Consider the following 27935-nt stretch of genomic DNA (forward strand, 5'->3'; position numbering starts at 1 on the left):
ATCGCCGCATTTGCCATCTCGAAATAAGTCTGGCGTCTTCCACGGACAAAACTTTTGGCTGCCAAAGAGCTGGGGCACGCCTGAGGCTCTGGCCACCTGATGTCCTGGAGGGAGGGCCTTGCACAGAGTCCTAGCGCTGGAGAGGGGAGAGCAGGGGGAGGCAGGGGAAAGTTTACCTCGACACTTTTCCCTAAAATGCTGATCCTAGGTCTAGACAACAGAAAAGATGCTGCTAAAATTACTATGAAGTCTTTCCCCAAAAGGCATTTGGTTACATCTGATTTTAACTTGCGCTTGCAGAAGTCCATTCTCTGGGCCCATCCTGGGCTTCCAGATGAGGGTCTGGAAAGGGCCCCTGAGATTATAAACCCAATAAAAGAGACGCAGAGGCCTGGGGAGGACTTTCCAGGAAGGAAATGCAGAACAGCAACAGGAACACAGGTCCCATCAGACCAGGGTGCAGGTCACAGAGCCACAGAGCCACAGAGACAGCCTGATACCGCCTTAGCCTGACTGAGGACAGCTGGGGAGAGCGGTGCTGGGCAGGAGGTGCTCAGGCAGAGCTGAGACCCTGAAGATAGGAGAAGTAGGGACAGCACAGTTACAGAACAAAGAAAATTAAGTAAGAAACAAGACCACCATGTCACTTATCCCAGCGTTCGTGTTGTGCACGTGTGCTTTGTCCGTGCAGTTTGAGTCCATCCATCTTTGGACCCTACTAGATAAGTGCATGACAAGGTGTGGTTAGCTCCATTTTATCAATGAAGAGAATACGAGGCCCAGAGAGGTTAAGATACCATTTCAAGATCGCACAGCTGCAGCACCAGGCCTCCTACCTGCCAGTTCACAAATGCTCCATCTCTTCGCTCCAACATTCTGACCTTTTTTGAGTTCATCAGCTGTGCCAAGCCCTCCCCACTGCTAGGCATGGTGAGGCGTGTTCCACCACCACCAAAGCCCCATCCGGTGCCAGGCCTGCCATGGTCACCTCGCTACTCGTGTCTCAGTCACAGCTCACCAGTCCTTTTTCTCAGAAGGCTTCTGTGCAGTTGAAATCTAATTCCCCTACTCCTTGATGCACCGCCCCCCGGAATGGATCACATGATAGCATCACACCCACACCTACCTTTCCTAGAGCAAGGCCATATAAAAATCACTTGGAGGGATTGCTGAAACTCAGATGCCTGGGCTTCCACAGAGATTCTGACTCAGCAAAGCCTGGGTGGGGCCTGGGGATCTGCACTGCCACCAAGTTCCCAGGTGAGGCTGACCCCATGCTGTCCAATACAGTCGCTACTACCCTCATGTGAGTATTTAAATAAAAATTAACCAAAAGTAAAACAAACCGGGCATGGTGGTGCATACCTGTAGTCCCAGCTACTCGGGAGGCTGAGGCAGTAGGATCGCTGGAGCCCAGGAGTTCAAGTCTATAGTGAGCTGTGACTGCACCTGTGTATAACCACTGCACTCCAGCCTGGGCAACACAGAGAGATCCCATGTCGAAAAATAAAAAAAGCTGGGTGCAGTGGCTCTCACCTGTAATCCCAGCTACTCTGGAGGCTGATGTGGAAGGATCCCTTGAGGCTAAGAGTTTAAGACCTACCTGGGCAATATAGCAAGATCCCATCTCTTAAAAAATAAAAATAAATTAGCTGAGTGTTATGTGAATGCCTGTAGTCCCAGCTACTCCAGAGACGGAGTTGAGAGGATCACTTGAGCCCAGGAGTTCAAAACTACAATAAGCTGTAACCATGCCACTGTACTTCAGCTTGGGCAACAGGGCAAGACCCTGTCTCTAAAAAGAATAATAATAATTAATAAATAAATATTGTTAAAATAAATATTTTTAATTTTTTAAATTAAATCAAATTAAAAATGGCAATTCCTCAGTCCCACTAGCCAGGTGTCAAATGCTCAAAACCCACATGTGGCTAGTGGCTACCATATTGGACAGTACAGATATAGAATATTTCCATTATTGCCACAGAGGTCTATTGGACAGCACTGGTCTAGACTCTAGAGCACACGTTACTGTTAGTAATCATACGCTCATCAACGAGCATCTTTTTTTTTTGAGACAGAATCTCGCTCTGTCGCCCAGGCTGGAGTGCAGTGATGTGATCTCGGCTCACTGCAACCTCCGCCTCCTAGGTTCAAGCGATTCTCCCTGCCTCAGCCTCCCCAGTAGCTAGGATTACAGGCACCCACCACCTCGCCTGGCTAATTTTTGTATTTTTAGTAGACAGTGTTTCACCATGTTGGCCGGGCTGATCTCAAACTCCTGACCTCAGGTGATCCACCAGCCTTGGCCTCCCAAATTGCTGGATTACAGGCATGAGCCACTGCGCCTGGCCCATCCATGAGGAGCTAATTACAGATGGTCCCTGACTTAAAATGGTTAGACGTGCAATGGTGCGACCTCACAATTGTATGAAAGCAATACACATTTAGTAGAAACTGTACTTCAGTACAGTACTCATTCAATTACATGAGATATTCTTCCCTTTATTGTAAAACAGGCTTTGTGTTATATGAGTTTGCCCAACTGTAGGCTAATGTAAGTGTTCCAAGGACGTTAAGATAAGCTGGATAAGCCCTGATGTTTGTAGGTTAGGAGTATTATTAAAGGTATATTTGTTGAATAGGTGGGTGGATGGATGGATGGATGGATGGATGGATGGATGGATGAATGGATGATGAATGGATGAACGGATGGACGGATGGATGGATGGACAGACGGATGGACAGATGGATGGAAGGATGGACAGTGAGCTGAATGGCAAGAACTCCAAAACGGGCAGAGACTCCCAGTGACCTAACTCCTCTTGAAGGCAGCCCCCCTATCTCCCTTGATTGTCCTGCTAGAGCATGAACCCTCTGCTTAATCCCATAGCCCCTGCCCCAAAATATGAGCAGCAGAGGAATGTCCGCTAGGCCCTGGATAACCATGTCCTGCTTAACCAAGAGGAAGCTCTGTTGGAAAAGAAAGTCAATTCTAAAATGCCTTTACTATTTTGAGTTCTTGGATACTTAGCAAACAAGAGCTGACAATCTGACTTCAATAGCTCCAGTTCTGAGTGTCTTAAAGACATTTCTTTCCAACTAAGTAACCCAAATAAATTTAGCTACTTTTTTTTTAATAAGGAGAAATAATTAAAGAACAGATGGTGTTGCTTACTTTGAAATTTTTGCTCTAAAATAGATTTTGTGTGCACCTTGGTTGGAGTTCAACTCTCCCCCTCCCCCTTGCATTCGTGTGTCAGGAAAGGAGATCAGTTCACTAATTACCTGGCTGTCTTTTCCCTACAAGATCCCAATTTAAGAATCTCGTTTCATTCTAAGAAAATTAATTCAAAATGCCAAATAATTTAAAAATGTATTAAGATTCCCCTTAGACTAGAAAGCAAAAAGGAGCTTTCATTTGTCTGTTAAAAATCACCTTGGGTAGTAGATTGAAGTTTAGCTCTTAAGACTTGATCCCCACAATTGGGCTTTTGGCAAAAGCTATTGGTTCCATATGTCCACAAAATGTTTCATTTAAAATATATGTGCTTTTAAATTGGTCTCTGACCATTTCTATGCCACAGTCTCTAGCCGCTCCACGCATTTTCCCAACCCTTGGAGCCTTGTTCGCCTCGGAAGCTAGACTCTTTTATTTGCATTGGAGGTAACCTATTTCCAGCATGCCAAAACCTGTTCACTTTCAAAGCCACTTTTGGAGATTTTATAGCCTGAAATGGAATAAAATTTAAATTTAATAAAATTTGAGACCTGAACAAGAAAAAAAAGAAAAACAGAACGGGTTTAAAAGCCAGCTACCCAGACACGGAGGAAAATATTCTGAGAAAACCCCACAGGGCGATGGGGCGGGGGCAGGGGCGGGGGGCGGTGGGGAGTTAGACCATGGTTAGCCTGCCAAATGTCATCTGGGGCTGGCTTTAGAAGAGAACCAGAGCTGGGGACGCAATGCAATTATTTAAATCCAGAAAGAAAAATGTTTGCTCCCAAATTTGGCAGCAGATGATTGCCTCTGATTCTTCCCGTTTCCAACTGATTCCATGCAAGCTTAAGTGGAGGAAGCTTCAGGCCCAAGAATGCGCAGGACGAGGATCCCACACCTGGACTCGAGGCGTGGTTTGCAAAGTGAAAAGTCCTGCTCTGTGATCAGGTGAACCGAGGGTCTCACTCTAAGGCCTTCAGGGGTGACAAAGCACATTTTTCTTTAAACCACAGGTTGTAACAAGAAGGGATTTCTCTCTTCCTTTGTTTCTCTCTGTCTCTGCCTTTGTCCCTGGCTGGCAGCCCCCTCCTCTGCCCCTGCCACTCTCTTTTTCCCTCCTCCTGGCTCCCGGGTGTGCGAAGGCCAAGCCTGGCTGTCACTCAGGCTCTTCTGTGGGCCCAGGGAAGGAGGCCACACGGGGCTCCCCAGGCCTCAGGGTATTTATTACCATTCCCAACAGCCCAGTCCCTCTGCAGCCTCCAAGGCTGTGCTCAAAGGCCGTGAGGTCTGCTGTGCACACCCATGAAAGGGACTCGGGGGGGCGTGTATTCAATGCCTCCAGTTGGGTTTTCCTCCTTCCCCCAGAGATGGTTCAATCACTTCCACATTTCCTGTCCTACTAGGGGAAAGAGCTAGGAAAACCGAAGACGAGTAAGAAGAAACACTCCAGCAGTCCCTGGTTGGCTATTGGAATTGGTGAATTCCAATAGCACGTGGGCAGGATCTCCTGATACAGGAGACCGTGGGAGTATCTGGGCTGAAAGGACTACCCGTTTGTCTAAGTCACCCCTGCAGGAATTTTTTTTTTTAAACGGAGTCTCTCTCTGTTGCCCAGGCTGGAGTGCAGTGGCGTGATCTCAGCTTGCTGTGACCTCTGCCTCCTGGGTTCAAGCGATTCTCATACCTCAGCCTCCTGAGTAGCTGGGATTACAGGTGCCCGCCACCACACCCAGCTAATTTTTGTGTTTTTAGTAGAGACAGGGATTCACCATGTGGCCAGGCTGGTCTCGAACTCCTGACCTCAGGCGATCCAACTGCCTCGGCCTCCCACAGTGTTGGGATTACAGGTGTGAGCCACCACGTCCGGTCCCCTACAGGAATTTTTAAATGCAAGTTAGATGGGGTCAAGATGACGTTGCTCCTTCATCCTCCCCCGGCAAGGCTCCTAGCTGAGTCAGAAGGGATGAGACCCACATTGTCAGAGAGAACTAAGCTCTAGTTCGAGCTCCTTCTGTCTGCCTACTTCCCTTGCCCCACCCCTCAGCCCAAGGCCTCCCCTGCTCACCCCTCTTCTTATGCATCCATGTCTTTCTTCTTTTACAGGGTAAAATCCATCCTTCTCCAGGAAGTTTTCCTGGGGGAATAAATACAGAATTTCTTATTGCAGGCTAGTAAGCATGTGCAATCTCCTGATGAAATACTACTTGTATGCCTATTTGACAGATGAGCAAACTGAGGCTCAGACTACTTAAATGACTTACCCAGGTAGTCAGCTACGCAGCCAGGATTTAACTGTTTTTCCAGATACACAAGTGAATCTTCAAAGCCTCTGGATGGCCGACCCCCTGCCTTGAGCAAGGCCCTTCCCTGGGGTGTGGCCCAGAGGTCAGGATAGGAGGCCCTAAGGCATCCCCACTTTCTCATCAGACCACCCTGGTGACTAATGACTCTGGGCAAAGCAGAGAGGCCCAAGTGGGGGACAAGGCCTGTGATCGACCTTGAACTTAAGAAGCTCCAAGCCCTCACCAGCGTTGCTAATGGGCCAGGAGTAACCTGAGCCAGCCCTTGGATGGAAACTCAAGCCATTATGCCTGGCTGGCCTGCCGGCCGGCTGGCATCACTACCTGGACAGCAGCCTCACTTCTCCATTTCACGGGGCTTCTGTTCAGAGCAACCTTTTCTCTTGCAACAACAAAGCAGCTCCCATTTATCAAGCACTGACTAAGTGCCAGACACTCTGCTAAGCACTTTATACACATTATCTTGTTTAATCTTCACAGCTGTGCAGAAAAAAATGAGTGTTAATGCTGCATCACAGGCGAGGAAACTGAGGCTCAGAGAGGATAAGGAAGTTGCCCAAGGGCTCATGGATAGCTGGTAAGTTCAAAGCTGGTGTCTGAACAGGCCTGTGTTCCTAACCAGATCCTATGCTGCCCTTGGAAGGAGATTCTTGCTTGAGATAATGGGTAATTTGTTTTAACATTTTTTCAAAATGCTCTGCAACATTCTGAAGGGGAAAGAAAAAAGTTGTAACTTGTTAACTTGTTTGGGGGGGGAAAAGGAGGAGAAGGAGGCAGAGGAGACAGTGAGAGGAAGGTTGAGTAATCTGTAAAGTTATCATGATATCTGGTGGGAAAACACACACACACACACACATACACACACGTACACGCACCAACAGGCTTCATCTGCCATGTATCTGGGATTTTGTTTTAAAGGGACCGGACACAGTGACTGACACCTGTAATCCCAGCACTTTGGGAGACAGAGGTAGGAGGATCACTTGAGCTCAGGAGTCTGAGACCAGCTTGGGCAATATAGTGAGACCTCTCTACAAAAAAATAAAAATTTGGTACACACCTGTAGTTCCAAGCTGCTCAGGAGGCTGTGAGAAGATTGCTTGAGCCTAGAAAGTGGAGGTTACAGTGAGCCATATAATGCCACGGCACTCCAGCCTCGATGACAGAGTGATAATGTCTCAACAAAAAAAAAAAAAATTGTTTTTAATTCAAAAGGGTAATTTTTCTCATCTAGGGCTTAGATTATTAGTGTCAAAACTGGGGGGGGAAGTCCCAAAATAAATTATTCCCTGTCATGCTTCTAAGCTACCCAAGAGACTACTGAGCCCACAGCCAGGCATTGCATCCCCAGCCAGACACTGCACACGCCTCCTCAGAGTCCTCCCAGCAGTCCCAAAAGCAGAGATTAGAGCCCCCATCAGAGGTAGGGACCCTGAGCCTCACAGAGAGTAAGGTACAGGCCCATGGTTCCTCAGTTGACAAGGGACAGAGCCAGGTTTTGAACCCAGGTCAGCCTGCTTCCAAAGCACTTCCACCCCGCTTCCAACTTCCCATCATGCCAGTCCCAAGTTGGGGGTGGGCGAGGTGTGCTGTTGCTCAGTGGTCTTGAGCCAGGAGAGAGAGCTACAGAGGTGCTACACAGAGCCCGAGTGGCAGGAGAGTGGCACTCAAATCCTCAGCTCTGGCCGGATTTCAGGAAGGCAGGAGCACTGGGTGGGGAGCCAGGAGACCTGGGTACCACCAGAGCTCCAAGATAAACTTGGGCAAGTCGCTTCCCATCTCCAAGCCTTTCTAAGCCTCTGATGCCGTTTTCCTGCAGAACAGGAGCTTTTCTGGGTCTCTCTCCCAGAAGGAAACCTGACCCCTTCCTTTCCCTTCCTGGACCCCACCTCTCCACCAAAATGCCATGCTGCCTAGAAAACGACAAGATTCCAGGGTGTCCCGTAAGCAGAGGCCCTGAGAATCCAGTGGGCGGGCACCTCCACACACCAGCAGCTGCCCTCCTCTCTGATGCAAAAGAAACTCGTGGGCTGGTTTTTAAGACTCGAAATAAAGTTTAAATATTACGTGGAAATTACTAAACAAATCAAATCACTGTTAAGTAGATGTCACGGCTTCCTCTAGACAATACATTTAATGAAGATTATTGTCCTCCTGGTTATAGTTTTAGATTTGCATTTTATTATCAGAGAACCACTTATGCATTACTCCAGGATTTTCATTAGGTAAATAAATTTTTATGTGGATTTCATTATATTCCCTTGGCTGAAATCCTGATCACTTAACAGCAAGAATGCTGCTCCGACATCCTGTGTGTCAATCAGGATGTAACTGTTTCCTTTGGTTGTTGAAAATTACTTTTTAAAAAACCTAGTGTTGATGGCAAAAGGAAGAGAGACAGGGTCAGAACTCTGGGTAGATTTTGTGTCCAGTTCTTTTGCTGAAACACACACACACCCTAAAAGAAATTTTCTATTTAAAAATAACACGTATAATTTTATATACATGGGATATATAAGCTCCCGCTCGCTCTTTCTCTCCATACATATATATGAAATATACTTCTTTTTTCCTGGTGTCACTTTGGCCACTCAGATGTAAACTGACACAATGGCACTGGGTCTAACAGGACTGAGGTCCAGGCCAGTACCAGAGAAATAAAGTTGAAAGAAACAAGCTTGGAAGAAGCAGGAAGGAAAGCAGTGGGGGAGACATTCCGGGAAACGCAGCCATCAGCAAGAAAAAAAAAAAAATCTTTTCTAAGAAGTCTAATATGAAGCAATTAAGCTAATTGGAATCTAGATTGTAGTGGGTGCCTCCGGAAACTTGAGACCAGGGGACTCTCTTGCTGGAAAATCACACCTCAATATCAATGAGTAAGGGAGAGAATGAATGAAGCGGTCAGAAACAGACCATAACATCCAGACCTAATCCATCCAGCCCCCGAAGACACAGGCGGTTCCAGGCCCTTTCCTATGGACCAACAAGGTTTCAGAAGAATTTACTAATAATAAAATTTCTTGCTTATTGAAAAGGGCTGGCCAGGTGTGGTGGCTCACGATTGTAATCCCAGTACTTTTGGAGACCGAGACAGGTGGATCTCTTGAGCCCAGGAGTTCAAGACCAGCCTAGGCAACATAGTGAAACCTCTATCTCTACAAAAAATACAAAAATTAGCCAGGCATGGTGTCATGCACCTGTAGTCCCAGCTCCTCAAGAGGCTGAGGCCAGAGGACTGCTTGAGTCTGGGAGGTCAAGGCTTCAGTGAGCAGAGATTGCACCACTGCACTCCAGCCTGAGTGAAAGAGCAAAACCCTGTCTCAAAAAAGAAAGGGCTGTAACATGCCAGGGATGGGCTTTGATGTGCATTATTACACCCCTCTTTGGTCAATCCAGCCCAGAGGACACAAAGAGAACCTTCCAAGATGCCTTTCTTAAGAGCAAATGAGAGAGGCAAAGCTCTCAATATGGCCGGGGCACACAGCAGCAGGGGCTACCCAATAAGCGGTGAAGGGGAAGGGGAACAAGTCAGGCTGGATGGCTTCATGGCATCTTCAACCTTAACTCCTGCCCAGAACCAAGACTCTGATGTTGAGGTCCCAGTCCCTAATCACCTGTGTGATTTGGGGAAGGTCATTACCCTCCCTGACCCTGTTTCTTGCCTATGATAATAATAATAACAGCACCAACCTCACAGAGTTGCTGTGAGAATCGAAAGAACTGAATAGGGACTGCTTATGTCTAGTGCCTGGGACGCAGGAAGGAATCAATACATGTTCACCATGACAGGGAATGTTTTCTACACAAAACCATCAGCCTGAATGTGAGTCACTTTCCGACAGTTCTTTCCAACTGTTGATGACTTACCAAAACTACCTGGACTCCAATGCCAAGTTCTTTAAGGATGCAATAAAACCTCCTTAATCTTCGATCCCAAAATTAGTCACCTGTGATACTCAAGTAGAGATTTGACTAAGCATTTCTCTCTGACCTTTGAAAAGGCCAATGGGGAAGAAAGCAAAGGGAGATGACAAAATGAGGATGCCTGAAAGGAGGGTCCCCAAGTGCAACAATGGTCCTCTTCAGGGGGACGTTCCGGAGGGTTTGATTTTCTTCTCTACAGTTTTGTGTAGTATTCTTATCTGCTGCAATTAAGCAAGTATTGCAACATTTTAAGGATTTTACCATTCTGTGAAGGAAAGGATATTAAAAAATATAATTGCCAAGCAGCTCAGAAACATCTTCCGCATTTAATAAAAGAGATACATCTCCCGGCCCAGGTCAGCCATCTGACCTCATCACCCCACTTCTCCCGATCACCTGCTCACTCCAGCCTCCAGCCACAGACCAGGCCCCCACCTCATCCCTCCTCAAACACGCCAGACAGTCTTCACCAGTTCCCCCACCCCTCATCCTTCCTTGTCTTCCTGAGCCCTTGTCTCTAACAAACTGTATACATTTCACTTCCTTGTCTGGTTACCAACAACAACAAGCAGAACATCAGCTCCAGGAGGGCAGGGGTTTGGATGTTTCCCACTCCGGCAGCAAGAACCCTACCTAGTCCGGGACATGACAGACGCTCAGTAATACTTGATTGGATGGATGAATGAATGAATGAATGAATGAACAGCTAACTTTTTTTTTTTTAGAGTTGGGGTCTCATTCTATCTCCTAGGCTGGAGTGCAGTGGCTCAAGCATAGCTCACTGAAGCCTTGAACCCCTGGGCTCAGGTAATTCTCTCACCTCAGCCTCTCGAGTAGCTGGGACTACAGGCATGTGCCACCATGCCAGGCTAATTTTTGGATTTTTATTTTTTGTAGAGATAGGCTCTATGTTACCTGGACTGGTCTCAAACGCCAGGCTTCAAACAATCCTACTGCCTCGGACTCTGGAAAAATTATGTTACGTTGCCCTTTTTTTTTTCAGTGGGGGTAGAGAAAGAGCTATTCCATTCTTTTTCTGGGGGTAGAAAATCCCCTAACCCTGGGATTACAGGCGTGAGCCACCATGCCCAGTCTGAATGATTAACTTGAAATCATCATTACCCATTTATTAAAGCAGCCCCAAGAATCTCTCTTTACACACTTTCTTAGTGACCCTAGTGCGAACGGCTAAAAGAACTTCTTGGAAGGACAAGCGCAAGCCACTTCATTGACTCTTCTCCGATTCAGACTTTTCACGAAATTCAGAGTGGCCTCCTGCCCAAAGAGCACCACGAGATGGCCCATCTCCAGGGTCCTGACCCCACATTCCAAATTCGGGCATTTTTCTTGAAGAGCATTTATCACTCAATCAAGCCACCCACCCTGCCAACCCTGAATAACACCACTTACAGGAGGCTCGGCCATCACTGCTTAGAATCTCACTTGTCCTCAAATATCTCCTGTTTATCTTGGTAACAGTCTACATGAATAGTCCGTTTGTTGGAAGAACATAATATTTTCCTTGGCTTTTAGGCAACAGTCTGGCAAATGAGCATTTCCCCATGTAACTTGTGATGGCTTTATGCGAGCAGTTAATTAGAATTACACAGACATGTTTATAGAAGTTTAAATGAAGCATAGTTCGAGTTTGTGAAAATATATATAATTACTCACACCGACACTTCCCACTGAAAAAGAAAAGGCAACATAACATAAGCAAGTTCCCTAAAAGCAACAGCAGGGGTCTAGAAAAGCCTCCGCCAGCTTACACGGCTCCACTTTGAGGGACTTGGGGAGACTGCGCCCTGTTGGGGAACCCACAGACCCACCACCGAATGCTTTGCTCATTAGATTGACAATGCAGCCAACATATTCCCAAAAGAGCCCCTGGGTGGGCGCCATGCTCCAGGCGAGTCCTGTGTGGATCCATGTACATATGCTATACTCCCGCCCACACACACGCAGAAAGGCCATAATTCATCCCACAACCAGCTACGGAGGAGGGGTCTGGAGACCCAGGGAGGCTCCTTCTCTACCCTCAGGGAGAGTGAACAGTATTTTTGGCAGCCTGAGGACTCAAATTAGGGAGGCTTCATGGCAGGCTGGCCTGTGGCCTTCAAGACTCTTCCTAGCCTGGTTCCACTCGCCTCCTGGTCTGATCCCTGCTCCCTCTGGGCCCTCTTTCACCCTCTAATGTTGCCAACCCAGCCAGGGCAAGCCATTTTCTCCTCTATCCCCAGTCCCACGCCAACAATGCAGCAGCACCCACATCATGTGGCTGTCCCCAGACCCACGTCATCTGAGCCCTGGAGATGGTCAAGCCGGCTATTCCAGGCAGGGCATGCCTTAAAGTTATTCAGATTGCTTGTTAAACTTGAAGGAACCACAGCCAACTCTTTCCACCTCTGTGTTGTGTAGAATGACCAACTGGCTCCCAGCTCAGCCTTACAATCTGGCACTGGCAATCCTCACAACGGAACTGCTTTCCCAGGAGTGGGCTGGGCTGGATAACCCTGAAATGGAAGGATCCCACTATCTCATGGGCAGAGGGAGTCCCCAGCAGTGTAAACGAGCCCTCCTTCCTTGAGCCCGAGAGTTGGAGGTGGCGGTGAGCCATGGTTACACCACTGCATTCCAGCCTGAGTGACAAAGTAACACCCTGTCTCTAAATAAAAATGTAAAAATAAAAACTGTCCTGGAGCAAAGTGACCAAACCTGTGCAGACAAGGGTCAGATTCAGATGTCCAGACCAGCATCCATGTTGCCCCCTGGCTTCAGGGCCACCTACCAGGCAGGAAGGCTGAACTGTGTCCAGACTCCCTTCCTCAGCCCACTCTGCTGCACAGGCGTGCCCTACTTCCACAAGTGGATTTTTTCACAGAAGTGGCCCTTGGAGAAGCCCTGCCAGCAATCCCAACACTGTCAAGAGAAGTCAGGTCCATGGGCTCATGGAGATGTTTTGTCTCTCCTCTTCCTCAAAGAACAAAGAATAGGAAGAAATGTGGGGGCTCCAGGGGAAAGGAGGACAGAAACGGGAAAAAAGAGACAGGAATTCAGGTAAGATGGGGGACCAGCGGCTCCTTCATTCAGTCAACATCTCCTAAATGCCAGCTACATGCCAGGCACTGTGAATCCCTTCTCCATCCCACTGACCCTTTCTCCTGAAGCCTAGGGACACAGGAGTGGACAAGTCAAACCTGGCCCCTGTCCGGGGACAGCTGAGCGGCCACTGAGGAAGGAACTGTAAACAAGTGAATACATCAATAAATTCCTACTGAGAACAACTAACATGACATTAAAAAGAGCAAGAGAGAGACAGTAACAGCAGTGGGCCCACTTTGGGAGAAAGGGGTCAGGAAAGGCCGTGAAGAGGAGGGGACATTGAACCTGAGTCCAGAAGGAGGAGAAGGAGCCAGGCAGGCTAGTACAGAGAAAGAGTCTCAGTCACAGGGAAAGCAGTGCAGAGGAAGGAACGGCACAGTCCTAGGACATGAGTTGAGGCCGGGGGACTGATGAGATGTGAAGGAGAGCTCCCATGACATAAGGGAGATGCTCTGGAACCTTGCATGGGAAGAGACAGCCGCTCACACAGGCTCCCCCAGACAGTGCTGGGTGCTCCCCAGCAGTCTTTCCCCCTCCTTCTTTCTTGTTGGCCTAACTCAAATTTTGCTCGAACATCCGCAGAGCCACTAACTCCAAAAGGAGCTCCGTATGTTGGCCTGAGATTGGTGCAGGATGTTCAAGGGATGCCGTTGTCAACACAGTAAGATGCAAGGGAGGGAACATGGGGCCATTTAGGAGAGGTATCCTTCCCCTAAAGACAGGCCTGTGTCAGGGAGCTTCTCTCTCCTGGTCTTTGGACCCTGATGTGTCGGGGGTGATGTCCGGCACCACAGCAGCCATTTCTTCTTCATGAGGAGACAAATTCGAGGGCACCAGTCAATGTGTTGAGCAGGACAGAGCATAAAGACAGACGGCAGCTGGGTCTCTGCTGACAGTACTGAGCTGCTCAGCTAAGTTCTCTGCAGCCACACTCCCTCCACACTTTTCATCCTAGGAGATCTCACAGCCCCTTATGCTTGAGCTTTTCTGAACTTGGATTGCATGTCTTGCAGCTCAAAGCATCCCAGGTGATACAATCCTGTTTCAGACAGCCAGTTCCACCAAAATGGAATTTCTGGCCTGACTGCTTGCTCTTCTTTCCAGAAGATGCTGCAGGTTTCTGCACCACTACCTGCCAAGAGGAGCCCCAACTATCAGAGATGCATCCCTCTCTCCAGGGGAATTCCAGAACCTCAGGGTGTGAGGGGGAACACCTGGCCAGAGCCAGAGCAGTGACATGGTCAAAGTACAGCTCATGAAGACTGAGGCAGGGGGAGAAGAGGAGAAAGCGTTATGCTTAATGACACCACCCAGAAATAAAGAGTTAAAGAAACCTCAAAGCGCCTGAGTCCACGTTTTACAGTGAAACTGTTCTTTGCTCATTTTATCTTTGTAAATCTCTCTTTACTTATTTTATCTTTGCCTTCAAGAACCCTAGGAGATGGGTTCATTTTCCCTATTTTATAATTGGAGAAACAAATCATATAGGGTCAGGGTTAAGAGGGCGGACCAAATAAATCCCAGTATCTCCTATTATTTACCAGGTTGGTGACTTTGGGCAGCTGTATGACCTTGGGCCGCAGAGCCTCAGTTTCCTCACCTATAAAGCGGAACTAATGTAACTACCAGCTGGAGCTGCTGTGAGAACAGCATGAGACCACCATAAAGGGCACGAAACTCCCAGTGACTTCCCAAGGTAGTCCATGATGAAGGCCTGGAAGCACACTGGGATCAACAGGAGTTGTTCTCCAAGGGGACACCTGGGACACCCAGACTATGGGGCAGAGTGCTGCATGGTGAAGAAATTATCTATAAAGTCCGAGCACGGTGGCTCACACCTATAATCCCAGCACTTTGGGAGGCCAGGGCGGGCAGATCACCTGAGGTCAGGAGTTCTAGACCAGCCTGGCCAATACAGTGAAACTCTGTCTCTACTGAAAAAAAAAAAAAAAATACAAAAAAATTAGCCAGGCGTGGTGGTGCGCGCCTGTAGTCCCAGCTACTGGGGAGGCAGAGGCAGGAGAATCACTTGAACCAAGGAGGTGGAAGTTGCAGTGAGCACTCCAGCCTGAGTGACAGAACAAGACTCTATCTCAAAAAGAAAAAAGGAAGGTGTCGGTAGTCATCAGTTTCAGCTGCTTTCTTTGTTGCTTCTGACTTTTCCTCCTCTAAAGTGGAGGCTCCATAAACGCACCAAATACCTGAGGGCCCTGGCCGCCAAGGCTGGGTCATCTGGGGTGTGGCAGGCATCATTCCTCAGCTAGAAATCCAACTCCAGCCCTGACGCTTTGTCAAACCATTCCCTTAATGGACAGGTATTATTCTGGGCCCACTTAACTCCAGTAGATTCCAAAATCGGGCCAAGCCAGCTGACCGAGCTGGGCGGCGATGATGCCTGAGTCTGAAAAACAGATTCTGAGCTCATGAAATGCCTGTCTTCTGGGGCAGCAGGCTCCAGAGAGATCTGCTGAGGAAAAGGCCAGGAATGTTCTGAGCAAAGACAAACTCCTGGGAATAAGAGTGTGACCTCGCAAAGCGACTCCCTGTCCATATCTCCACCCTCAGCCAATATGGACCTCAGGAGAGCTTGAACTCACAGCCACTGGGTCAAAGCCAGAAGGCCCAGGAAAAGCTCCTCAAATAGGCAGGGCCTGTGCGGGGCACAAGGGGGAAGGGTACAGCCAAAAGATGCAGGAGCAGTTATGACAGGTCAGAACAGGGCACCCGAGGGGTCAGGTGAATCGCTGACCTCAAGTCTACAGGGCACATGGTGAACAGAGAGGACCCACTGCAAGCAGGACCCTAAATTCCCCAGGGGCCAGGCAGGGATGTCAATGAGTGACTTCAACCAAGGTCTGGACTGTGATGGACAGAACAGACATGCCCACCTACAGAAGCAGTCACCACCCCTAGCCCCAGGATGGTAGCCAAGCCTGAAGGGGAACCTTAAAGTCCCAGATCTACCCATTGCTTAGGAGACATAAGCAAGAACTCTGATTTTTTTCTGTGACATTTCCAGATCTCTCAATGTTGATTTCTTTCTTTCAAACACAGCGCAAGCCAATCAAAACACATCTGTGAGCAATACTCAGCCTCGAGCCTCCAGTCTGCAGCCTTCATCTAAAAGTTGGAAGGGTCACATAAAGGAGTGGGCGCTCAGGCGAGCAACCCTCCTCCTCGCCCAGCCCTGCCATGCCTGGCCTCTCATGGGACGCTGATTGGAACTGGGGTCCACGTACAAGCTTGGGGAGGTTTATCAGCTTTCACAAGCTCCGCCCAGCAGGCAACACCCAGAGCGCAGGACTCCAGCCAGGGGAACACCTCTCCGCAGAGAAAACCCTCAGCACTCGGCTCTTCCTGGAGCCTGAATTTCCTCCCCAAACAGGATGGATTTACGTGCGAGAGCAAAGGCCTGCGCATGCGCCCAGCTCCAGACCCCGGTATTTATACAGTTTCATAAACTGCAAGCGATTATTTTGTTTCCTAAGAACAATCACTATGCAAATGAAACCTCCAGCTAATACAAACAGGGCTGTTAAATTCACTTGCCAATGTTTATGAAAAGAAACTCAGCCTGGCCCTGACCAAGCTCGCTAAGAAAATGTTTAATCACAAGACACATTTGAGTGAGGAAATTAGGCAAATAAGAAAAGATGTCCTGACTTCGCTCCCAGAGCCCCCTCCCACCCTCCCACCTCCCAACCCCTCCTTTATTCGGCAAGACAATGATGGTGAAATGAAAAGGTTCCCAGAGGACAGACAGATGTCAAGGCTTAAGAAGGAAAAGGCAGAAAATGCAGAGATTAGGGAAGCACTGGTTCCCAAATTTCAACAGCCCCCTCAGGACCTTCCCACTGTATATGTTACACTTGTTTTTCAGGGATTTCGTGGGAAGGGAGGAGGGGAGCATGTGCAGGGGTGCAGAAGGGCTGGGTGGGCAGGGAGAGCAGAGAGGGCAGGCAGAAACTCCAGGCTGCTCCTGGATCCTGGCTCTCGCACTTGGCTCCCGTACTCAGTCAGGCCACTGGACCACAGAACTGGAACTCAGGATGGAGTGAGTTCCCAGCTGGGGCGGGCAGCGGCCTTGGCTTCCCACAGCCTGTCACAGGGCAGGGGACAGGCTTGGGGACCCAGCCAACACCCGAGCAGGACAGGGTGAAGATCCCAAGTCCTCAATGGGCTGGGAGGTTGTCCCTGAAGAGTTAACAGCCCCTGTGTCAGGATCGATTGGAGGATGTCAGAGCGAAGAAAAATCATCTCTTGCCTGGGCTTAAGGCCCTGCAGTTCCACCACATACAGTCTACGTAACCTCAAACAAGTGATTCCTCTCTCGGTGCCTCAGTTGCCTCATCTTGAAAATAGACTGAGAGAGCATGACCACAGGACTGTGACAATACAGAGAGACCCTAAACATAAACAGTCAGCAGTCCTGGGAACACAGGCATGTTTGATGGAGGTTAGCTATCTGCTCCAAGTCCCTCAATGCACAGATGAGGCCCAGAGAGGGTTGGTGGAGTTTCCTGAGTCACACAGATCAACAGCAGACAAAGGATTTGACCCTGGCTCCAGCCTCTCCAGCAGAGATTTAGGGGAAGAATGGGTGGAGGCCAGGACTGGGCCCTGCCCTGCGTCCCCTCTGGGAAGCACGCTCGCCAAGGAGGCGGTGGTAGGAGGGACCTCTGGAGCCACTGCTCCCTGGGGTTGGGGGAAACCAGAGCCTGGTCCTGGCAGGGCCTCCCAGGGGCCCAGGCAGGGGCAGCTGTCCAGAACTGTCTGTCCACAGAGGGGGCAGGGAAGCTGCCACTCGGAGCACGCTGTGTGCCAGTCCCTGGGGCCGGGCCGGCTCAGCCTGCAGGCTCCATCCAGAGCCCGCCCCAGGGGATGCTGGGGGAGAGCGCCAGGATCAGAGCCGCAGGCTGCACGCTCCCCTCCCCCAGCAACAGGGGACTAAAGTGGGTCAAGGAGGAAGGAGGGGGCCCAGGAGGGCTGGGGGAGGGGCCAAGGAGCTTGAGAAGGCACCCAGGGGGAGGGGACCAGGGGAGGATGCCTGGAAAAGCAAAACCATGTGTGCAGTGCGCCTTGGGGGGCCAGGGCTCAGCGGCAGAGGGGCTGCTGAGGCCTTGGGGGGAGTCTCAGAATCACCTCCGGATTAACACCAGGGGGGCTGAGCCTTGGCTCTTGCCCCAGAAAGTCGGTCCTTCGTTTTCTCCTACCCCCTGGCCTTGGGGGGCCCCCTCTTCTCCAAGCCCCTCAGCCTCTTCCAGAGCCCCCACACTCCATGGGCCCCCAGCCAAGGGGTCTGTGAGGAGCACTTTCAATCAGTGCTGGTCCCCTGGCTCAGTCCTGGCCTTGGGCCCAGCTGTCCAGCCGGGAGGTGGGGTCTGAGGAGGGTGGAGAGAATACAGTCAACCCCCTCCTGGGCCCAGACTCAGCGGGACTGTGGTGGTGCCAGGCCAAGTCAGGCCCCGTCACCGGGAAGAAGGGTGAGCGTGGGCCCCATGTCCCCGCAGAGGTGTTCCAGGGGGGCCCGGTGCAAAATAAAAGGGAGGAAGGCAGGAAATGGTGAAGAGCGATGCCCCCTAGACAGGAGGGGAAGCCAGGTCCCGGGCCCCTCAGAGACAGGGCTGGGGGCCCACAGTACGATCCAGGGAGATGTGAGCCAGTGGGCAGCCTCCACCCCCAGCTGGGCCTGACCCAATCGTCAGCTTCTCTCCCAGCTCCCCCACCCGGCATGGCCCAAAAAAAAGGGAAGCAACCACCCAAGCAACTCGATATGGTCCAGAAACCTCCAGGGTCCCCAGGTTCCAGGAAGCCTGCATAGGAGGTGGTGGAGGGCAGAGGATGCAGAGAGTCCAGGCCCCGGGAGTGAGGTTTCAGCGGGGAGGGAAAGAAAAGCTGCTGCTCCCGGGTGTTGGTGCCAGTTGACAGGCAGCCGGGAAAACGAGGCCCAGGAGGGGCACACACCCACAGGTTCCAACTCAAGCCCCAGGGAAAATGCTGATGGGAAGAAGAGGCAGGCTTCTAGGCCAGGTCCTGGGCCCAAGGAGCAGTTTGGGTGGAGACAGAGAGAGGCCCAGAGAACAGGGCCCGGTTTTGAATCCCTCAGCAAGGCCACCTACCCCGACAACCACAGCTAAGATTCCTAGCTGAGCCAACTGGACTCCTAGGGCCTTGTGGGGAAAACACAGTAGAAAGGAGGACTCCCCAGCCTAAATACCCTAAATGCAGCAAACACCTCCCACCTTGCACCTAGCAGAACAGAGGGGCTGGCCTAGCTGTGCCCGGCCTTGGACCTTGCTGGGTATGCAGTCCCCAAAAACTCAGGAAGCAAGTACAGCCCTGCCCACCACCCGTCTCAGATGTCCCAGGCAAAGTCCTTGCCTGGGACATCAAAGGACTTTGCCTGGGACATCCTCCGCCTCCAACCTGTCCAAGCTGCTTCTCTCCCAAGTGAGCCTCAGGAGCAGGCCCATTGGAGGAGGGGGTTGGCATGCGGGAAGGGGGACTTGGTCACCAGCTGGGTCTCAGGGGGATCGAGGTGTTGTCAGCCTCAGAGTTTACAGTCTGCCTCCAGGATCTCTGGGAGAAGATTCCAGCATGGCGCTGGTTCACCAGGTGTGTAGACAGTAACCCTGGCAGTTACTCAGGCAGGCAACCAGGCATGGGGCAGCCTCACTGTGACATGTGACCTTGGACTTCAGGTTGACCTTCAAAGCTGCCTCGCCCACAGGATGGCGAACATCATGGTACCAACCTCACGGGGCTGTGGAGGGGCTTGGAACTCTCCTACTAGTAAGAAGGCAGGACAGGATACAAAGAGAGGTCTGGGGCCAGGCCCAACCTTGTCCAACACATCCCAGTAGGAAAATGAGCTCAGACCCTGGGAACCCAGAATAGGCCTCTACATTCCCCTAGGAGAGCCTGAGCAGTGGGTATTTTGAGTCAACAGATACAGGAAATTCAAAATAAAGCCCATTCAGATTCCCAAGTCAAAGTGGACCACGGATGGGAGCAGCTGTTTTCTCACTGGCCTGGTTTGATGTCTGGGGGATGGGGGCAGCTCAGTGTGCAAAGCCAGGCTGAGGGATGGGGTGACAGTGATGGAGCATCAGCATCCCCCTCCACCTCCCACCCCAGTAATGTACAGAGCGGGGCCTGGGGGTCAGGGTCCCTGTCCATGGGATATGGAGACCTTGGAAAGGAGCAGCCTGCCTGCCAGCTGGATACAGGTCCTGCTACACACGGCTGTGTGAGCCAGGGCAAGGCTGTGTGCGTCTCTGAACCTCCTTTCCTCAACTGGCAAATGAAGAGGGACAACCCCTCCCCAGCTTCCCACAACCTACTCCCTGGATACTTGGAGGTGCCTGTGAGAGCCTCTGGAACCACACAGTGCACAGAGGTTGTGCAAACCTTAGGGGTCATTTAAGCACAAGGTCCCAGTGGCTTTCCCTGGGGACTCCCCAGAAAGAACCATGCACCATGCTGTGTGCACGCATCAACAGGCCACCCGCAATGCCACCCCAACCTAGGCATCTCTCCCAGCACCCGACCCTGCCTCTTCCTTCATCCCTGCTCCAGACCTTCCAGGGGAGCCTGCCAGCACTTGCCCCTGCCCCTCCAGTCACACTCAAAACTCCCCCAGATTTTGTCCCATCATGTCCTCGTGGACAGAGACTATGGCCTCTTCTTCTCCCTCCTTCCCCACATGGGGCGGGCCCAAGGCAGGCAAAGGCAGCCCTAGTGAATGAATTCAGAGCCAGAGGAGACTAGCCACTGTCCTCTGCAGTTCCCTCTCATCTTCCTACACCAGCAGTCACGTCACTTCCTCTGCAGTGCCCTCCCGGGAGGACCTTGTTGAAGTCAGATAAGCCAGAGCAGTCTCTCAATGAACAATTACCATCCAGGGAGCTGCTCACTCTTAATTGTCTGTCTCACTACTATGCTGTAAGCTCCCTGAAGGCAGGGACCCAGCACTAGCTTTTGGCCCAGCACAAACTCAGAACTATCCATCCAGTGAATGAATGAAGTCAAGAAGCCTCCATCCAGAGAAGGAATTTTAAGTGGCAAACCCAGAATCATGACTCAGATTCGTGTGCCAATCTTCACCTGTAATTTATAGGACTCGTGCTGATGCACTGGAAGCTGCACCCCCAGGGCCAGGCCTCCAGCCCACCATGCAGGCCTGGGCACCTTGCAGGGGCTGAGCACGGGTCTGGGGCCGGAGTGCCTCTGTTCAAATTTTGCCCTAGTTGTGGGACACTGGGCCATTTATTTTACCTCCCCGTGCCTCGGTTTCCTCCTCTGTAAAATGGGGATACACATCATGTACCTATTTCACAGGGATGCTGTGAACCTTGAATGAATCAACGAGTGTTACGTGCTCAGAACAGTTCTTAGTACCTGGGAAGTGCGCTCAGCGGCATTACGTGTATGAGGACGCGCCAGCGGATGGCCCTCCAGCTGTCACCCGCCTTCCCCCAGCCCCATCCCAAAGCAGAGGGCCGATCGCGGCTCTGGTGCCCCAGGGCTCCCGAGGCGCACATCTGGCTGGTGGGCCGGCAGCCCACCCAGGGGCGGCACCAGTTGTGGGCTCGACGCCGCCGTCCCCAGCGCTGGGCCTGGGACCCGAAGTCCTGAGGGCGCCAGACCCCGAGGGGCGGGCGGCGCAGAACAAGCCAGGCCCCACCCGGGCCGCGTGAGCGAGCTGCGCAGCCTGCGCCTTCCCAGCCGGCCCCCCGCCGCGGCCGCTTTGTGCCCGAACCTGGCCCTGAGTGACTGCGCCGAAGCCATGGAGCCCTCCCGCGCGGGGGGCGGCCCAGCGCGTTCCCAGGGCCGCCGCCTCAAAGGGGTCCCGGGGCCGCCCCCGCGGGCCAGGCAGACAAGGGCCCGGGAGGGGCCGCGTTCCCAAGCGTTGGCCGGGCTCCCCTCCGGTCGCTGGGCGGGAAGAGCCCCGAGGCCCCCTCCCCTGCTTTTCCCCGCCTCTTCCCAGCCATCCCCCTTCCCCGCCTCCTCCCCAACTGCCACCCCACCCTGGATTTCTTCCTCCTCTCCGACCCTTGACCCCTTCCCCTCCCTCGCGGTTTCTCCGTCCCCTCCCCTCATCCCAGGACCCGGATCCTACAAGGCAACTCCGCAGTCAGACTCCAGGAGGACCCTGGAGGGCCCAGATCCCACCTCCCGTCCGGGAAATCTCGGCACCCCACACCCAGACACTTGCCCCCACCCCACAAGCCTCAGGCCACAGCCCTGGCTTGGCGAAGGGCTACATGCCTTGGAGAGGGGCCGGCCTCTGAGGGAACGGGCTGTGGGAGCCTCCTGGCCCCATGTGCCCATCTGTTAGATGGGAGTGGGAACGTAGTCCAGTGCCAGACACAGGGAGCAGTGCAGTGACCGGCACAGGCAGGAGTTCTGCTGGGTGGCGCTCACATCAGGCAGGCCCAGGGAGGCCCATCCCCTGAGCACTCCCGGTCACTTGTGCATTGAGAGGCCTGCATGTCTGCGACGGAGGAGGGGGGCATGACACCGAGGTCCCCAGGGCAAGACTGGGACCCAGAAGCGGCTTCTGCCCAGAAACAGCCCCAGGGAACTGACTCACCGCCCTAGGGAAGCCTCCAGAGAGAACAGAGCCGGGCCCCACCCAGCCTGCTGGCTGGAGCTGTAGCCTGCACCTTCCCAGACAGCCCCCCCGCCTCCCAGGGTGAGGAGACAGAGACTCAGAGAAGTACCCCCACCTGCCACAACCTCCCAGCCTCCCAGAGCATCAATCACAAAGACCTCCAGGCTCCCAGCTCCCCTCATGAAGCAGCCCCCTTCACCGTCTGGGCTCCAGCATCACCTCCAGGATGGCCTTCTGTGCACAGCCTCCCTGCCTGCCCCAGAACCTAATTTGCTTAACAGAAATGTGCTTGCAGATGGCTCCTCCCTCAACTAGAATAAACCTGTCCACCTGGTGGCCACAGCACCTTGAATACTGCCTGGTACATAGTAGGTTCTCAGTAAACATGTGAGAGGAATGAATGAACAAATGAGCAGCAGGTAATGATAGCAGCTCCTAAAAGCCTTGAAACCTAAGTGCCCCAGATAAGAGGATTCCATGACAAGTGATCAAATAAGTTTGGAAATCACAAATTATTAACATCTCTGAGAGTCCCATGCTGGCATTTTAAAGTCGGCGAGAAGCCCTGAAGTATTAAACAATGTTTTTTTAACTCTGTTTCATCCAGTGTTTGCTAAATGCATTTGGCCACAGAAAATTTTTCTCTTTTTGGGGGGTGGAACATCAACAAAATTCTGGAATACATTTTGGGAAACACCAATATAAACTCGTTTCCCACCCTCACAACCACAACTTTATACATGGCCAGCTGAATCTTAGAAAGAACGAACTTGCTTCTTTCTTTTTACAGGGTCAGGTTTAACACAATGCTCCAAAAATATCTGAATGAATGGATATAAAGCAAATTCATGAGCAAAGTCTACCACCCACTAGTATGTTCTCTGTCCCTGTACTGAGAGTCTGAAACAGGCAAGCAATTTGAAGAGTCTCTTTGCTCTGGAAGCTGGCACACATGACCACTCACACCGGCACACACACATATGCACTCATGCACACCTGTACACAGACACACACTGTAGCATGCATCTGCATGCACACACTAGTACACACAGACTCACATGCACACACATGTACCCAACAGGTACCCACACAGACTCAGACACACGCACAGACATGCATGCACACGCATGTGCACACACAGGCACACACAGACTCACACACATGCGCACCTATTCTAGGGCATATGCCCTCCCACACAGCCCCTTCCCTGAGTCTGGCCAGGGAGCCCCTTGAGAAGGGCAACTGTCTTCTGGTGGGGTGGGGAAGATGGATTCGAGGAGAGATCCAAAAGCCCCCTTCAAACCTGGTGTCTCTAAAAAGGGCAGGGTTGCCCCAGCAAGTGGCAGGCTAAAGCCTGACCAACAAGCTCTTCCTCACCTGAGATTTCCTCCTTACCTCTCTCCTGGGAGTAGAGTCCATTTCAAAGAAAAAGAAACTGAGGCTTACCAATAACATGGCAAGGACGTGGGAAAAGGGTGGGAGACCAAATCTGTCTGCTCAGAATCTTCCCCCCGCCCGCCAACTCCAGAAGCTTGGGGGTCCTAGGTTGTTCCGAAGGCAGGACAGTGGCAGCAGCAAGATCCTCCAGCTCCCCCTGCTCCTATTCCCAGGCACAATCCTGCCACAAGGTCACTGTATGACCTTGGACACTAGCTTGCCCTCTCTGAGCAAGTTTAATCATCTATATGAAAAGAAACCTCGGCTGAGGATTTGCCAGGCTCTATGACTACTGGCAAAACAGAAAGCCTAAGGTCTCCACCTCAGCAGTCAAAAGCAAGTGTCAGGATTCCATGAGATACTGCCCGTAACGTGCATAGCCCAGTGCCTGTATATAAGGGGTGCCCATTAGAGGCTAGCTACTCTTGGTGTTGTGATTCCATCCCTCAGGGACCAAATAAAAAACGCTACCCCCTCTTCCAGGCTTTACCTGATTCCCCTACCAAAGGAAATCCCCCCAACTCTCTCACCCCTCCTACAGCCCTCAGCCTACATTTCTGTCCTAGGCTGCCTTGTCTGGTCCAGTGGTTAGGGTCTACTCCCCTCTCTGGCCTCCAGGCTTCCTGAGGACGTGGTCTCCTCTGCATTCTCTCTGCATCTTCCTTGGAGCCTAGGCTGAGCCTCACTTGAGTCAGATGCTCAGGATTTACATGGAAGGATGGATATGAAAGGGAGAGAAGGAGGGCAGACAACCAAAGGACTCACCAAGGGAAAGAAATGCCCGTATCCCCAAGCTCTATAGTGCAGTGACCCTTCAGAAGAAGAAAGAAAAATGGTCAGGCACTGTGGCTCACGCCTACAATCCCAGCACTTTGGGAAGCCCAGGCAGGCGGATCACCTGAGGTCAGTAGTTCGAGACCAGCCTGGCCAACATAGCAAAACCCCATCTCTACTAAAAATACATAAATTAGCCGGGCATGGTGGCAGGTGCCTGTAATCCCAGCTACTCGGGAAGCTGAGGCAGGAGAATCACTTGAACCTAGGAGGCAGAGGTCACAGTGAGCCGAGATCATGGCACTGCACTCCAGCCTACACGACAGAGGAAGGGAAGGGGAGGGGAGGGGAGGGGAGGGGAGGGGAGGGGAGGGGAGCGCATAAACATAAGAGGCCAGGTGTGGTGCCTCACACCTATAATCCCAACATTTTAGGAGGCCAAGGTGGAAGGATCAACTGAGCCCAAGAGTTTGAGACCAGCCTAGGCAACATAGCAAGGCCTCATATCTTGGGGGAAAAAAAAAAAGCAATATCACTTATAATTAGGGAAGTGCAAATTTAAACACTGTGCCATTTTTTGCCTGCCAGATTGCCAAAAAGAAAAAGGAAAGAGAAAAAGACCAGGCGCGGTAGCTAATGCCTGTAATCCCAGTGCTTCTGGGAGGCCGAGGCAGACGGATCACGAGGTCAAGAGATCGAGACCATCCTGGTCAACATGATGAAACCCTGTCTCTACTAAAAATAAAAATAAAAAATTAGCCGGGCGTACTGGCATGTGCCTGTAGTCCCAGCTACTCGGGAGGCTGAGGCAGGAGACTCGCTTGAACCCGGGAGGCGGAGGTTGCAGTGAGGCAAGATCATGCCATTGCATTCCAGCCTGGCGACAGAGTGAGACTCCGTTTCAAAAAAAAAAAAAGGAAAAAGAAAAAACAAAACATCATCACATACAGGCAAGGATTAGGAGAAACATGTATTCATGCCCTATTATTGAAGAGTAAATTAGTACAGACTTTGTGGAAGGCAATTTGGAAATATTTATCAAATTTTTCGAGTGAATACCCTTTGACCCAACAATTTCACTTCTAGGAATCCAGCCAAAGAAAAACTCAAACGAGAACACAAAGGTTTATAAATGAGGATACTCCCTGCATCATCGTTTAAAACAGCAAAAAACTGGAAGCAACTAAATGTTCACCAATGGAAGACTGTAAATAAGTCTGGTGCAATGATTCTGTAGACCTCCTTATGGCTATTAACATGGAACAGATTTATATACTCTAGGTGCTGTCTCCTAGACTAATGGTTCCTAACCCTGGCTGCACATTCCAATTACTCCCATCCTCAGAGATTCTGGATTAGTTCATCTACGGTGGAGCCTAGGTAATGTTGTTTTTTAAGTGCCTAGGATGATACTGATGTGCAACTAACCAAGATTGGAAACTTAACTCATGTAGCTAACCCTACTAGTTCTATCTTATTTCAGACAGGAAAACTGAGGCCCATAGAAGGAACTGTCTTGCCCAAAATCAGAGAGTATGTTTCCTCCAACCCACTCTCCTCCCCAAGGAGAGAAATGAAGGAATCTTGACTCAGACCTTCAGGGAGAATGGGGTCTTTCTTTTCTATTCTGAGTGATTGGCAGGTTCCCTGCCAACACATCCCATTTTCCCCCTTCCGACCACTTAGCTGGCCCCACCCCTCACTCCTAGTGCTGTTCCTAGGGCCGACCCCCCCCACTCCCCGCAGAAGGATGAAGAGGGTCCCAAGGCCATTTAATGGTGGCTGATCCCTGGCCAGGATCAAGCTGGTCAAATGTGTCTATTCTGAGCCACGGCAATGATGTAGCAGGATGAGGGTCACGGGCAGGATGGCAAGGTTATTGAGCTGAACATTCTGTCTTATTTAAAACTAAGGCCAGGCGCAGAGGCTTATACCTGTAATCTCAACATTCTGAGAGACCGAGGTGGGAGAATCGTTTGAGGCCAGGCTGAGCAACACATGGAGAACTCCATCTCTTAAAAAAAAAAAAAAAAGAAAGAAAGAAAAAGAAAAACAGGCGGGCATGGTGACTCGCACCTATAGTCCCAGCTACTCAGGAGGGTAAGGAAGGACAGCGTGAGCCCAGGAGTTTGAGGTGGCAGTGAGCTATGATCACATCAATGCACTCCACCCTGGGTAGCAGAGCAAGATCCAAACTTAAAGAAAATAAATTATTAAAATTAAATTAGTACAAAAATCTCACATTGCTTTTATGTTTTACAAGCCCAACACAATCCATGACACAAAGCCCTCGATAAACAGCAGCTGCAATCTCACAGCACAATGTACCCTGAGTATGAAGGAGAACGGGCACCAGCCTCTCCCAGCCCAGAGTCCTGCAGCTCCCACCTCATCAGGAACAGAGGCTGAGGCAGCGGGAGGGGCCCACAAAGACTGATGCCCACGGTGAACCCAAGTTCTGCGAAAGCCTGTGCTCCCTCTCAGTTCACCCACTCGCTCATCCACTCATTCACTTATGAATCTATTTATTCATCATTGAGTCATTTACTCACTAGTCACTCATTCATTTGTTCACTTGTTCCCCATTCATATTTATTCCCTCAACAATTCACACATTTACTCGTTCATTTAAGAAATCTTGGGGAGGCCCTGTGGCTCACACCTGTAATCCCGGCACTCTGGGAGGCCGAGAAGGGCGTATCACCTGAGGCCGGGAGATCAAGTCCAGTCTGGTCAAATGGAGAAACCCTGTCTCTACTAAAAATACGAAATTAGCCGCATGTGGTGGCGCATGCCTGTAATATCAGCTACTCATGAGGCTGAGGCAGGAGAATTGTTTGAACCCGGGAGGCGGAGGTTGCAGTGAGCAGAGATCGTGCCATTGCACTCCAGCCTGGGCAACAAGAGCGAAATTCCATCTCAAAAAAAAAAAAAAAAAAAGACATCTTTTAGACATAATGACCCAGAAGGTTGAGGCCAGATTGGTTTTGTGTGTGTGTGTGTGTGTGTGTTTTGGGTTTTCTTGTTTTTATTTTTGTTTTGAGACGGAGTCTTACTCTGTCACCCAGGCTGGAGTGCAGTGGGTTCCAGCAATTCTCCTGCCTCAGCCCCCCGGGTAACTGAGATTACAGGCACACACCACCACGCCCGGCTAATTTTTTTATTTTTAGTAGAGACAGGGTTTCACCATGTTGGCCAGGCTGGTCTCGAACTCCTGACCTCAAGTGATCTGCCAGCCTCGGCCTCCCAAAGTGCTGGGATTACAGGTTTGAGCCACTGCGCCCAGCAATTTTTTTTTTTTTAATGGATGAGAGGTTTTTTTTTAATGTTGCCCAGGTTGGCCTCGAATGCGTAGCCTCGCCTCCTTATGCACCAGGACAACAGGTCTGTCACCGCGGCTCCCATGTTTTTTGTTTTGTTTTGTTTTGAGAAAGGGTCTCATTCTGTCACCCAGGCTGGAACACAGTGGCACGATCATGGCTCACCACAGCCTCGACCTTCCGGGCTCAGGTGATTCTCCCACCTTAGCCTCCTGAGTAGCTGGGACTACAGGCGCCTGCCA

At 51.0% G+C, this 27935-nt stretch overlaps 1 protein-coding gene across 5 annotated transcripts in view; it reads right to left on the reverse strand.

Annotated features, from left to right (window-relative positions):
• ZNF423 (zinc finger protein 423) overlaps positions 1-27935 on the reverse strand; it is a 364117-nt gene that overhangs the window by 325735 nt on the left and 10447 nt on the right. Inside the window, exon 1 of one of the 5 annotated variants that reach the window (XR_013411581.1) lies at positions 5286-5350. The exons of 2 other annotated variants lie outside the window; for them this stretch is intronic. Coding sequence is in view for 1 of the 3 variants with exons in the window: in XM_015126090.3 (XP_014981576.1) it covers positions 5286-5301 (16 nt within the window). In the remaining 2 variants the exon portion in view is untranslated. Of the gene's footprint in view, positions 1-4989; positions 5055-5285; positions 5355-27935 lie in introns of those variants that run through there. 2 more of the 5 variants (XM_015126090.3, XM_077985616.1) reach the window with 2 other exon arrangements.

The sequence above is a fragment of the Macaca mulatta genome, chromosome 20, assembly GCF_049350105.2.
Source record: "Macaca mulatta isolate MMU2019108-1 chromosome 20, T2T-MMU8v2.0, whole genome shotgun sequence".
Classification (NCBI taxonomy): domain Eukaryota; kingdom Metazoa; phylum Chordata; class Mammalia; order Primates; family Cercopithecidae; genus Macaca; species Macaca mulatta.